Source organism: Camarhynchus parvulus, unplaced genomic scaffold, assembly GCF_901933205.1.
Source record: "Camarhynchus parvulus unplaced genomic scaffold, STF_HiC, whole genome shotgun sequence".
NCBI lineage: Eukaryota > Metazoa > Chordata > Aves > Passeriformes > Thraupidae > Camarhynchus > Camarhynchus parvulus.
The window spans coordinates 28,408-41,676 of record NW_022148237.1 but is presented as its reverse complement, the minus strand read 5'-3'; the positions used below and the strand labels follow the sequence as shown (position 1 = coordinate 41,676).

The following is a 13,269-nucleotide window of genomic DNA, read 5'->3' as shown; positions in this document are numbered from 1 at the left end:
GCAGGTGCAGCTCACCTTGCGCTGCCCGGGTGGGTCCCGGCGGTTCCGGACGGTCTCGGCCGAGTCCTGCAGGTGCGACCTGTGCCGGGGGGGCCGCTACTGACCGGAGTGACCGGAACCGACCCGGGAGTGACCGGAACCGACCCGGAACCGACCCGGGACTGCCCCCCAAAAATCCTTTATTGACACAATAATCTTTTATGGTCCCTAAAAATCCTTTATTGCCCCCAAGATTCCTTTATTGTCCCCAAAACCGCCCTGGGGGACTGCGGCCTTTCCCTCCCATCCCCCCCGTCAGCGCCCCCGGCGCTTCCCACTTCCGGGAACCTCTTTTCGCCACTTCCGGCAGAGGCCCCGCCTCTCGTCCTCCTCCCGGGTCCTTCTCCCCGCCCTCCCCTTGTCACCATTGGCCGGAGCGCTCGCGCACGCTGCCTGCCGCGCTCCCATTGGCCGGCGCCGCGCCGCTCCCGCTGACTGACGGGGCACGCGCCGTCCATCAAACCCTCGGCAGCCAATGGGGCGCCGCGGATCCAGAGCAGAGCGGAAGTTCGTGGGCGGGGCCGGAAGCGGCGCTCTGTGGCGGTGCCGGTGCCGGTGCCGGGGTCGCTCCCGGAGCCGCTCCCGGTTCGGGCCCGATCGCGGCGCCGGAGCCGCTCCCGGTGCTGGTGCCGGTCCCGGGGCCGGTCCCGGTGCGGGTTCCGGTGCGGGTCCCGCTCCCGGTCCCGCTCCGGTGCCCTCCCGGTGCCGCGGCCATGCCGCGCTGGGCGCGGGGCTGGCCCGAGGCGCTCAAGGCCCGCGCCGCCCGGTACGCGCTGCAGCGCTGGCTCGGGCCCTTCCTGGAGGAGCCGCTGCGGCTCGAGCAGCTCGGGCTGGACCTGCGGGGAGGCACCGGGAGCCTGCGGGAGCTGCGGCTGCGGGCGGCGGTCAGCGGGGCCTGGGGAACGGGGACGGGGATACCGGGGATACCGGGGATACCGGGGATAACGGGGATAACGGGGATACCGGGGATACCGGGGATACCGGGGATACCGGGGGATAACGGGGATACCGGGGATACCGGGGATAACGGGGATACCGGGGATACCGGGGGATACCGGGGATACCGGGGATAACGGGGATAACGGGGATAACGGGGATACCGGGGGATAACGGGGATACCGGGGGTGCGGGCTCGGTTTTTGGGGGATTTTGCGGGGTTTGGGGGCGCCTTGGAGAACCCGCGGGGAGTTTGGGGCGGTTTGGGGAAGGATTTTGGGGCGGTTCCGGGAGGGGCTCTGGGGCCGTTCCGGGGCTGATTTGGGGGTAATTTCGGAACCGATTTCGGGGAGATTCCGGGGCTGGTTTCGGGGGTGATTGGAGGGTTATTCCGGGGCGGATTTTGGCGGTTCCGGGCCGGTTCTGGCGGTTGTTTCGGGCTGATTTCTCACCCCCTGACCCCCCCGGTGCCCCCAGGCCGTGGACGAGCTGCTGGCGGGGGCGGCGGCGCCGCTGGAGCTGCGCGAGGGCGGCCTCGGGGCCGTGACGGTGTCGGTGCCCTGGGCCCAGCTGGGCTCCGAGCCCGTGCGGCTGCGGCTGCAGCGCCTGCGCCTCGTGCTGCGGCCCCGTGAGTCACCGGGGCCCCCCCGACCCCCCCGGGGCACCCCCCGGCCCCTCGGTGACCCCCCCTGTCCCCCCAGGCCCGCCGGGGTCCCCGGGGCCGGGGTCGCCCCCCCCGGGGGGGTCACAGCAGGGCCGGGACCCCCCCCCAGAGCCGCCCCCGCTGGAGGGGCTGGAGGCGCTGGCGGTGACCATCGACACAGGTGGGACACTGGGGGGACACTGGGGGGACACTGGGGACACTGGGGACACTGGGGACACTGGGGGGACATTGGGGGGACACTGGGGGACACTGGGGACACTGGGGGACACTGGGGGGACATTGGGGGGACACTGGGGGGACATTGGGGACATTGGGGACACTGGGGGACACTGGGGGGGACATTGGGGGGGGACACTGGGGACACTGGGGACACTGGGGGGACATTGGGGGGACACTGGGGACATTGGGGACATTGGGGACACTGGGGGGACATTGGGGGGACACTGGGGGACACTGGGGGGACACTGGGGACGGGGGACACTGGGGACACGGGGGGACATTGGGGGACATTGGGGGGACATTGGGGACACTGGGGGACACTGGGGGGACACTGGGGGGACACTGGGGACACTGGGGACACTGGGGGGACATTGGGGGGACATTGGGGACACTGGGGGGACATTGGGGGGACACTGGGGACACAGGGGGGACACTGGGGACACTGGGGGGACATTGGGGACATTGGGGACACTGGGGGGACATTGGGGATATGGGGGGGACATTGGGGGGACAGGTGACACTGGGGGACACTGGGGACACTGAGGGACAGAGGGGACAGGGACAGGGGGGACCCTGGGGACCCAGTGTTCTCAATGTCCCCGCTGTCCCCGTGTCCCCCGCAGTGCTGCGGCGGCTGCACGTGCTGCTGGAGGACACCGAGCTGCGCCTGGAGCTGCCCGCTCAGCCCGGGGGGGGCCCGGGGGGGGCCCTGGAGCTGCACCTGCCCAGGTGAGGGGGGAGGGGCTGGGGAGCACCCGGGTGTGCGTGGGGGGCCCTCGGGTGTCCCCAGCTGTCCCCAGCTGTCCCCAGGTGTCTCAGGTGTGTCCCCAGCTGTCCCCAGGTGTCTCAGGTGTACCTCAGGTGTGTTTGTGTCCCCAGGGTGGAGTACGAGGACTCTGGGGGGGGCGGGGGCCCCCCGGCCGTGCTGCACAAGGGGCTGCGGCTGCGCGACCTGAGGCTGCTGTGGCAGGAGCTGCCCCCGCCCTGGGCACAGGTACGGCTGTGCCACACCTGTGCCACCCCTGTGCCACACCTGTGACACCCCCTGTGCCACCCCTGTGACACCCCTGTGCCACACCTGTGACACTCCTGGACACCCCTGTGACACCCCTGTGACACCCCTGTGCCACCCCTGTGACACTCCTGTGACACCCCTGTGACACCCCTGTGCCACCCCTGTGACACTCCTGGACACCCCTGTGCCACACCTGTGACACACCTGTGACACCCCTGTGCCACCCCTGTGCCACCCCTGTGCCACACCTGTGCCACCCCTGTGCCACACCTGTGACACCCCTGTGACACACCTGTGACACCCCTGTGCCACACCTGTGACACACCTGTGACACGCCTGTGACACTCCTGGACACCCCTGTGACACACCTGTGACACACCTGTGCCACCCCTGTGACACCCCTGTGCCACCCCTGTGACACCCCTGGACACCCCTGTGCCACACCTGTGACACACCTGTGACACCCCTGTGCCACCCCTGTGCCACCCCTGTGCCACACCTGTGCCACCCCTGTGCCACACCTGTGACACCCCTGTGACACACCTGTGACACCCCTGTGCCACCCCTGTGACACTCCTGTGACACGCCTGTGACACGCCTGTGCCACCCCTGTGCCACCCCTGTGCCACGCCTGTGACACACCTGTGACACCCCTGTGACACACCTGTGACACCCCTGTGCCACCCCTGTGCCACCCCTGTGCCACACCTGTGACACCCCTGTGCCACCCCTGTGACACACCTGTGACACTCCTGGACACCCCTGTGCCACCCCTGTGCCACCCCTGTGCCACACCTGTGACACCCCTGTGCCACACCTGTGACACCCCTGTGCCAGCCCTGTGCCACCCCTGCATCCCTCTGTGTCCCTGTGCCACATTGATGTCACCCCTGACCTCTGTGCCTGTGCCACCTGTGCGTCACCATCGTGTCCCCCCCGTGTCCCTCTGTGTCACCCCTGCCCTGGGCACAGGCACAGGACACCTGGAGCCCACCTGTGTCACGGTGTCCCCTCAGTGTCCCCTCTGTGCCCCCAGGTGGCCGTGCCCCCCCCCGTGCTGGCCGCTCTCCTGCCGGGCCCCGCGGAGCTGTGGCTGCGCCTGAAGCAGAACGAGAACGTGCCGGGCCCGGGGGTGGGGCTGGGGGCACTGGGGGATTGGGGGGCACTGGGAGGATTGGGGGGCACTGGGGGCGGGGGGATTGGGGGGCACTGGGGGCACTGGGGGGGGGATTGGGGGGCACTGGGGGCACTGGGGGCACTGGGGGCACTGGGGGGCACTGGGGGGATTGGGGGGGATTGGGGGCACTGGGGGCACTGGGGGCACTGGGAGGATTGGGGGGCACTGGGGGGGCACTGGGGGCACTGGGGGGGGATTGGGGGGATTGGGGGGGCACTGGGGGCACTGGGAGGATTGGGGGGCACTGGGAGGATTGGGGGGCACTGGGGGGGGATTGGGGGCACTGGGGGCACTGGGGGGACTGGGAGGGATGGGGGGGACTGGGAATGGATTGGGTTATACTGGGATGGACTGGGAACGGACTGGGACGGACTGGGGAGGACTGGAGGGGGGTGGGAGCTCAGTTTTGGGGTTTTGGGGGTTTTTGGTGGTTTTGGTGTTTTTGGGGTCTGCTTTTGGGGAGTTTGGGATTTTGGTGTTTTTGGGGGCTGATTCCGGGGCATTTCGGGGTTTTTGGAGCGTGGTATTGGGGATTTGGGGATTGTTGGGATTTTTGGTGTTTTGGGGATTTTTGGTGTTTTTGGGGATTTGGGGATTTTTGGGATTTTGATGTATTTGGGGATTGTTGGGATTTTGGTGTATTTGGGATTTTTGGGATTTTGGTGTTTTTGGGGATTGTTGGGATTTTGGTGTTTTTGGGGATTTGGGGATTTTTGGGATTTTTGGTGTTTTTGGGGATTTGGGGGTTTTTGGGATTTTGGTGTATTTGGGATTTTTGGGATTTTGGTGTTTTTGGGGGCTGATTCCGGGGGATTTCGGGGTTTTTGGAGCATAGTATTGGGGATTTGGGGATTGTTGGGATTTTTGGTGTTTTTGGGGATTTGGGGATTTTTGGGATTTTGGTGTATTTGGGGATTGTTGGGATTTTGGTGTATTTGGGGATTTGGGGATTTTTGGTGTATTTGGGATTTTTGGGATTTTGGTGTTTTTGGGGATTGTTGGGATTTTGGTGTTTTGGGGATTTGGGGATTTTTGGGATTTTTGGTGTTTTGTTTGGTGGATTTGGATTTTTGGGATTTTGGTGTTGGGATTTTGGGATTTTGGTTTTTTGGGGTGATTCGGGGATTGGGTTTGGAATGGTATTGGGATTTGGGGATTGTTGGGATTTTGGTGTATTTGGGGATTTGGGGATTTTTGGGATTTTTGGTGTTTTTGCTGATTTGGGGATTTTGGTGGTTTTGGGGATTGTTGGGATTTTGCTGTATTTGGGATTTTGGTGTATTTGGGATTTTTGGTGTTTTTGGGGATTTGGGGGTTTTTGGGGATTGTTGGGATTTTGGTGTTTTTGGGATTTTTGGCGTTTTTTGGCGTTCTGTGCGTGACCGTGGCGTGCCCAGGTGGAGCTGGAGGGGAAGGTGGGGGCCCTGCACCTGCTGCTGCCCCCCCCCCTGCTGGGGATCCTGCGGGGGCTGCTGGGGGCCCTCGACCCCCCCGGTGAGTGACCCCCAACCCCGGGGGGCTGGGCTGGGGGGCTCCCCGAGCACCTGAGCTCCTTTTGGGGGGGCAGGGGGGGTTGGGGGGCAGCGTGGTATTTTGGGGGTAATTTTTGAGGGGGCTGTGGGGTATCTTGGGGGGTTTTAGGGGGCTGAGTGTTATTTTAGGGGCTGTTTGAGGCAGTTTGTTTTTTGGGGGCAGTTTTTGGGGTGCAGCGTGTTGATTTGCGGTGATTTTTGGGGTGCAGTGTATCATTTTGGGGGGCAGTGTGTTATTTTGGGGAGGGTGCTTGGGGTGCACTGTGTTATTTCGGGGGTTTTTTTTTAGGGTGCAGTGTGTTATTTCAGGGGCGGTTTTTTGGGGTGCAGTGTGTTATTTCAGGGGCGGTTTTCGGGGTGCAGTGTGTCATTTCAGGGTGCAGTGTGTTATTTCGGGGTGCAGTGTGTTATTTTGGGGTGCAGTGTGTCATTTCGGGGTGCAGTGTGTCATTTCGGGGTGCAGTGTGTTATTTTGGGGTGCAGTAAGCTATTTTGGGGTGATTTTTGGGTGCACGGTGTCATTTCGGGGTGCACTGTGTCATTTGGGGGTGCACTGTGTTATTTCGGGGTGCAGTGTGTTATTTCGGGGTGCAGTGTGTCATTTTGGGGTGCAGTGTGTTATTTCGGGGTGCAGTGTGTCATTTCGGGGTGCAGTAAGCTATTTTGGGGTGATTTTTGGGTGCACGGTGTCATTTCGGGGTGCACTGTGTCATTTGGGGGTGCACTGTGTTATTTCGGGGTGCAGTGTGTTATTTTGGGGTGCAGTGTGTTATTTCGGGGTGCAGTGTGTCATTTCGGGGTGCAGTGTGTCATTTCGGGGTGCAGTAAGCTATTTTGGGGTGATTTTTGGGTGCACGGTGTCATTTGGGGCTCTGCCCCCCCCCGTCCCCCCAGTGTCGCCCCCCCGTGGCCGCAGCCGCCCCCTGGGCCCGCAGGACCTGGCGCTGATCGAGCGGGAGCTGAGCCGGGGGCTGGGGGGGGGGCGCGACCCCCCGAGCCCCCCCGGCAGCGGTGAGGGGGGGAGGGGCTGGGGGGGCTCGGGGGTGGATTTTGGGGGGGGTTTGGGGGGGCTGGGGGAGGGGTTGGGGGGCTCTGGGGTGGATTTTGGGGGGGGCTTGGGGGGCTGGGGGGGCTTGGGGGTTTTGGGGGAGGAATTGGGGGGGTCCCAAGGGTTTTGGGGGGTCTGGGGGGATTTTGGGGTTTTTTTGGGGGGATTTTGGGGTTTTTGGGGGGGGATTTAGGGGGTGTTTTTGGGGATTTTGGGGGTGGTTTTGGGGATTTTGGGGGTGTTTTTGGGGTTTCTCACCTCTTTCCCCCCCCCCCCCAGAGCTGTTCTACTCCATGACGGGGTCCCTGGGCGGGGGACAGCGCTGCCCCCCCCGAGGAGACCCCCACGGGCAGCCCCTCCCCCAGCCCTGCCGTGAGTCTGGGGGGCTTTGGGGGGTTTGGGGTCCTCAGGGAGGATCCTGGGGGGTTTATTTGGGGTGTTTGGGGGAGGGGTTGGGGGTTTATTTGGGGTTTTTGGGGAGGGATTCTGGGGGGAATTTTTGGGGGTCCTGGAAGGGGAATGGGGTCTTATTTTGGGGGGGGGATATGGGGGGCTGATTGGGGCTGGGGGGGATTTTTGGGGGTTGAATTGGGGGATGCAGACAGGGGAATTTGGGATCATTTTTGGGGAAAATTTTGGGGTTTGACCCCGTCCCGTGCACCCCTCCCCCACCAGCAGGGCAGCCCCCGGTGCCGCCGCCCCTCCCCCCACAGCGGCGCCCCCCCAGGTGAGTCCGGGGGGGGTTCCCCAGCCCTGGGGGATTCCCTGGGGGATTCCCTGGGGGGTTCCCCAGGCCCAGGGGGTTCCCTGGGGGGTCCGGGGGGTTCCCTGCACCCCCCCAGCCCCTGACCCCCTGCCCAGGCCGGGGTCCCCCCTCCCGGGGGGGGTCTCTGCGGCTGCAGGTGACCCTGGGCACCGTCACCGCCCTCCTGCCCGAGCTGGGAGGGGCTCCCAGCCCCGCCCACCAGCGCCTGTGGGCGGAGCTCTGCGATGGCCACGCCCACCCAGCCTGGGACCACGCCCTGCCCTTCCCCCACCTCAGGTGAGGCCACACCCCTTGTGCCCCCCCCCACTCGGGTGTCCCCAAATCCCCTCATCGCCTCCCATCCGTGTCCCCCCCTGTGCCTGTGCTCTTTCATCCCTGTTTTGTCCCCAAATTTGTCCCCCCAGGACCCCTCCCATTGTCCTCTCCTTGTCCCCCCCACTGTCCCCTCCCCTGTCCCCCGGTCTGTCCCTCACCGTCCGTCTGTCCCCAGGCTGTGTGCGGGGGGGGCCCAGCTGTGTCCGTCTGTCTGTCCCTCACTGTCCGTCCGTCCATCTGTCCCCAGTCTCTGTGCCAGGGGGGAGGCCCAGCTCTGTCTGTCCGTCTGTCCCTCACTGTCCGTCCGTCTGTCCCCAGGCTGTGTGCGGGGGGGGCCCAGCTGTGGCTGTCCCGGGGGGGCGCGGGGGGGCCCCGGGGGGGGCTCTCTCTCGCCCGCCTGGAGCTGCAGGAGGAGCTGCCGGGGGCGGAGCCTGACCGGATACAGGTGGGCGGGGCCGGGGGCGGAGCCTGACCGGATACAGGTGGGCGGGGCTGGGGGTGTGGTCAGACCACATCCAGATGGGTGGGGCCAGGGTGTGGCCGGGGCAGGTGGGGCCAGGAGGGTGTGGCTAAAGGTGGGTGGGGCTTGGAGAGGGCGGGGCTGTGGGGCTAGGCCTAGAGAGAGGTGGGGCTGGTGGGTGTGGCCTGGAAGTGGGCATGGCCTGGCTGCTGCAGGCAGCTGTGGGGTGGAGCCTGAGGGAGGGGGTGTGGCCAGCAGGGAGGTGGGAAATGGGCGTGGCTATGGGGGGCAGGATGCACGGGGCCTGTCTGGGTGTGGCCACCCCACCCATCCCTGTCCCCTGCCCCCAGGTCCTGCATTTCCCTGCCCCCCCGGACGCCAGCCCCGCCCCCGCCCAGCCCGTGCTCCGCCTCCGCTGGGGCCCCCCCGGCCCCGCCCCCCCCGGGGCCCCGCCCCTGCCCAAGGTGAGTGGGGGAGGGGGGGCCCCTCTGCCCCCCCAGGCGGGATTTGGGGAGGGGGCGGGGCTCCGGGGGGGCTCTGGGGGGGTCGGGTCCAACCCCACCCCCCAGCCCCCCCACGCCCCCCCTGACCCCGGCGCCCCCCAGGGCCCCCCGCTGGAGCTGGGGGTGCAGCTGAGCCCCCCCGAGGCCGAGCTGGACCTGGGGCTGCTCGAGCGCCTCGGCCCCGCCCTCCAGGCCCTGCTGGGCCACGCCCACCGCGGCACGGACACGCCCACAGAGCGGGACACGCCCCCCGAGGAGGTGGGTGGGACTGGGAAGGGGCGGGGCAATGGGGAGGGGCTTAATGGGTGGGGCCAATGTGGGCTTGGGATGGGAGGGGCCTGAAGTGGGAGGAGCTCTGGAGGTGGGAGGAGCTTGGTTGGTGGGTGTGACTGTGGGGCGTGGCATAATTAATGGGTGTGATTGATGGTAGGGGCTTCACTAATGGGTGTGGCTGAAGGGAGGGGCTTGCTGTGGGTGTGGCTTCATCACAATTCCCAGGCATGTCTTGATGCTGCCCCGCCCCCCAGGTGCGGTGGGCGTGGCCCCTGGTGCGGTGGGCGGTGCCGGGGGCGGGGCTGCGGCTGTGGCTGCCCCTGACCGACCTTCGCCCCGCCCCCCTGCGCACCCCTCCCCCCCGGCCCCGAGAGCCTCCGGGTGGGGCTGGGCGGGGCCAGGGGATGGGCGGGGCCGGGGGGCGGGGCCATGGCCTGCGACCACCTGGAGGGTGAGTGGGGGGGGGAATCAGGGGGGACAGGGGGAGGGGCCAGGAGGGGATGGGGGGGCACATGGGGGGGGATATGGGGGGGGACATGAGACAGGGTGGGGGGGCGTGGGGGATGGGACAGGGGTGGGAGGGGGGTTTGGCGGGGCACGGGGGGGTGTTGGGGGGGCAGGGGGGAGGGGACAGCAGGGACATTGCTGGGGGGTTGGTGGGGACAGAACCAGGTACGGCTGGGGGGCGGGGCTGTGATACGGGGGGGGCGCGGGGGGGGCGCACGAGGTCACAGCCGTGTCCCCCTGCTGTCCCCCCGCCCCCAGTGACGTACGAGGCCGAGGACATGGGGACCCTGCCCTGCCTGAGAGCCGAGCCCGGGCCCGGCCCGGGGGGCGCCCCCAGCCTGCCCACGTGAGCGGGGGGGCCCCGGGGTCGGTACTTGGGGGGTTCCAGGGGGTCCATTTTGGGCTGGGGGGTCCTCGGGTTCCCTTTTTGGGGGGCTCCCTGGGGGTCCGGGGGGTTGGGAGGGTCTCTGGGATCTATTTTTGGGCTGGGGGGTCCTCGGATCCCTTTTTGGGGGTCCCAAGGGTCAATTTTGGGGTGGGGAGGCGTCCCTGGGGTCCATTTTTGGGGTCTCCTTGGACCCTGGGTGCTGGGGGATTTGGGGCTCCCCCATGACTGACCCCCCGTGTTCCTCCCCCAGGCTGGAGGTGACGCTGAACGCGACCCCCCCAGGGCCCCCCCCCAGGGCCCCCCCCGACCCCGTTCTCCGCCCGGCGCAGCATCTACGAGAGCCACGAGGTGCAGACCCCTCCCCAAAATATCGGGGGGGGCTCTGGGGGTTCCTGAGCCCCCTCCCCAAAATCCTGAGGTCCCTGAGCCCCCCCCCACCTGTCCCCCCCCAGCTGGTGCTGCCCGGGACCCCCGAGGAGTTGGGGGCGTTCGTGGGCGGGGCCCTGGGCGGGGCCCCCTGGAGCCTGCAGGTGACGCTGCCGCGGGCGCACCTGAGCCTGAGCCCCCCCGAGCTGCTGCAGCGCCTCTACAACAGGTGAGGGACACGGGGGCGGGACGCGGGGGACAGGTGAGGGGGTGGCAGGTGAGGGGGTGCCCCACCCTGAGGGGGATCCCCGAAACCTGGGGACAAACCCCAAACCCCAAACCCCGGGCACACCTGGGGGGCTCCTGAACGGCCGCAGGTGAGGGGGGCGGGGCACACCTGGGCCTGGGGGACCCCTGAGGTTGGGGGAGGGGAGGAGCCCCCCAAGCCCCTCCTGACCCCCGGACCCCCCCAGGATCAACAACGACCTCCTGCTCTGGGAGCCGGCCGGCCCCGCCCCCCCGGCAGGCCCTGCCCCCTGCGGAGACCACGCCCCCTCGGAGGACTGCGCCTCTTTGGAAGACTCCACCCATTCAGAAGGCCCCGCCCCCTTCAGGCCCTGCAGGTCCGGGCTGGGCACAGGTGAGACCCTGGGACCCCCCCAAATCCTGAGTGTCCCCCGGGTGTGCCCTGGCTGTGGGTGTCACCTGGCTGTCCCCAGGGGTCCCCAGTGTCCCCCTCAGTGTCCCCCCGTCTCTGGTGCCCCCTGACCCCCCGCTGTCCCCCAGACTCGGAGGACGATGACGATGAGGATGAGGACGATGAAGGCCGCGGGGGGTCCCCGCAGGACCCTGGGGACATCGGGGACCCCCCCGGGCCCCCCCGGAGCGGCGGCGCCATCCTGGTCACCGTGCCCTGGGGCCGTGTCACCGCCGAGTGTCCCCCCGAGGTGAGGGGGGTCCCTGACTGTCCCCTTGTGTCCCCAACTGTCACCCTGTGTCACCCTGGGTCACCCTGGGTCACCCTGGGTCACTCTGGGTCACCCTGGGTCACTCTGGGTCACTCCTCTGCGTCCTGGGGGGCTCTCCCGGGCTGTGGGGGAGGGGCAGTATGCAATGCTGTTTTTGGGGTCCCCTCCAGGGGAGGGACAGGCTGTGGGGGCGGGGCAGGCTGTGGGGGAGGGGCAGTATGCAATGCTGTTTTTGGGGTCCCCTCCAGGGGGGCTCTCCCGGGCTCGCGGCTGGAGCTGGAGCTGGGGGAGGGGCGGCTCTGTGTCCTCCCCCGCCCGGGGGGGGTGCGGGGGCTGTCCCGGGCCTGCGCCGACGCCCGGAGCCTGCGCCTGCTGCACGGTACCGGAACGCCCCGAAAACACCGCGAAAACACCGTGAAAACACCCCGAAAACACTGCGAACACACACCGAAAACACCGCAAAAACACCGCGAAAACACCCGAAAATACCCCAAAAACACCCCGAAAACACCCTGAAAATACCCCGAAAATACCCCAAAAACACCCTGAAAATACCCCAAAAACACCCTGAAAACACCCTGAAAATACCCCAAAAATACCCCAAAAATACCCCCAAAACGCCCCAAAAACACCCTGAAAATACTCTGAAAACACCCCGAAAACACACCGAAAATATCCTGAAAATACCCCGAAAATACCCCGAAAACACCGCGAAAGCACCCTGAAAATACCCCAAAAATGCCCCAAAAACACCCTGAAAATACCCCGAAAATACCTCGAAATGGGGGCTGCACGGTACTGAAACACCCCGAAAACACCCCAAAAATAACCCAAAATGGGGGGGGCTGCACGGGATGCCAAAACCGGGGGGCGTGGGGGTGGAAATGGGGGAGGGGCCCAACCGTGGGGGGAGTTCCTAAGATGGCGGGGGGGTGAGGGAGGGGGTGTCAGAAATGGGGGGGATACCCTGAAAATTGGGGGCGGGCATGAAGGGTCCTGCTTTGGGGGTGTCCCTGATTTTTGGGGGGGGTTCGTTGTTTCTGGGGGGGCTCGTGCCCCATTTGGGGTCCCCAGCCCCTCCCCCACCATGTGCCCCCTCCCCCCCAGGCCCGGTGCCCGCGGAGGGGGAGGGGCCGGGGCCGCCCCCCCCCCTGCTCCCCACCCTGGTGCCCTGGGAGGAGCCCGCGCCCCCCCCCGGCACCCCCCCGGCCCCGCGGATGATGGCGCTGGCCATGAGCGGGAAACTGAGCCCCCAGGGAGATACCAAGGTGGGACGGGGGGGGACAGACGGACACGGGGACATGGGGACAGCAGGGGGCTGGCAATGAGCGGGAAACTGAGCCCCGGTGGGGACACAAAGGTGGGACAGACAGGGGGACGCGGGGGGACAGACGGACACAGTGGGGACATGGGGACGGGGACTGGGGACAGGGGGACACAGAGGCGCTGGCAATGAGCGGGAAACTGAGCCCCAGGGGGACAGCAAGGTGGGACAGGCAGGGGGACAGATGGAAATGGGGGGACAGGGGGACACAGGGGGACAGACGGACACGGGGATGGGGGACAGCAAGGTGGGGACAGCAGGGGATCACAGGACAGGAGAACACGGGGGGGACACGAACGGGGGGGCTTTGGGGACCCTGGGGGGGCTTTGGGGACCCCGGCGGGGGGGGGTGGCACCTCCCGTGCCCCCCCCGATGTCCCCCCCGATGTCCCCCCCGTGCCCAGGAGCTGGAGGTGGCGCTGGCCCTGGAGGGGCTGATGCTGAGACAGCGGCCCGACCCCCCCGGGACCCCCTGGTACCAGCAGGTGAGGGGGGACCCCAAAGGGGGAACCCTGGGGGGGAATTTGGGGTTCTCGTGTTTGGGGTTTTCACTTTTGGGGTTCTCATTTTTGGGGGGTTCCGTTTCTGGGGCTGCCGTGCTCGTTCCCATTTTTGGAGATTTTTGGGACTCCTGGGGGGTCAGGGTTTTTCTTGGAGGTTTCCTGGTTTTGGGGGTTTTTGGGAGGTTTCCTGGTTTGAGGTTTTTTTTGTTTTTCCTGGTTTGGGGTTTTTTGGGGGCTTTCACGTTTTGGCACTCTTTTGCTGTTCC

At 66.6% G+C, this 13,269-nt stretch overlaps 1 protein-coding gene across 1 annotated transcript; it reads left to right on the top strand.

Moving 5' to 3' along the window:
* Positions 1–556: 556 nt before the first annotated feature.
* On the top strand, positions 557–8,593 carry LOC115916253 (basic proline-rich protein-like). Its single transcript, XM_030969946.1, has 13 exons — positions 557–923; positions 1,453–1,603; positions 1,677–1,799; positions 2,482–2,587; positions 2,738–2,852; positions 3,910–4,005; positions 5,448–5,544; positions 6,477–6,593; positions 6,910–7,002; positions 7,309–7,357; positions 7,492–7,672; positions 8,030–8,156; positions 8,522–8,593. Exons 1-12 carry the CDS (start codon positions 753–755, stop codon positions 8,144–8,146), a joined length of 1,416 nt encoding a protein of 471 aa, XP_030825806.1. The 5' UTR covers positions 557–752; the 3' UTR covers positions 8,147–8,156; positions 8,522–8,593.
* Positions 8,594–13,269: the final 4,676 nt, after the last annotated feature.

Bases quoted from the DNA above. Each gene is read 5' to 3' on its own strand.
- LOC115916253 (XM_030969946.1), top strand. From the start codon at position 753: ATGCCGCGCTGGGCGCGGGGCTGGCCCGAGGCGCTCAAGGCCCGCGCC. The intron at 1,800-2,481 runs GTGGGACACTGG...TGTCCCCCGCAG, and splicing joins GGCGGTGACCATCGACACAG to TGCTGCGGCGGCTGCACGTG. The intron at 7,673-8,029 runs GTGAGGCCACAC...GTCTGTCCCCAG, and splicing joins CTGCCCTTCCCCCACCTCAG to GCTGTGTGCGGGGGGGGCCC.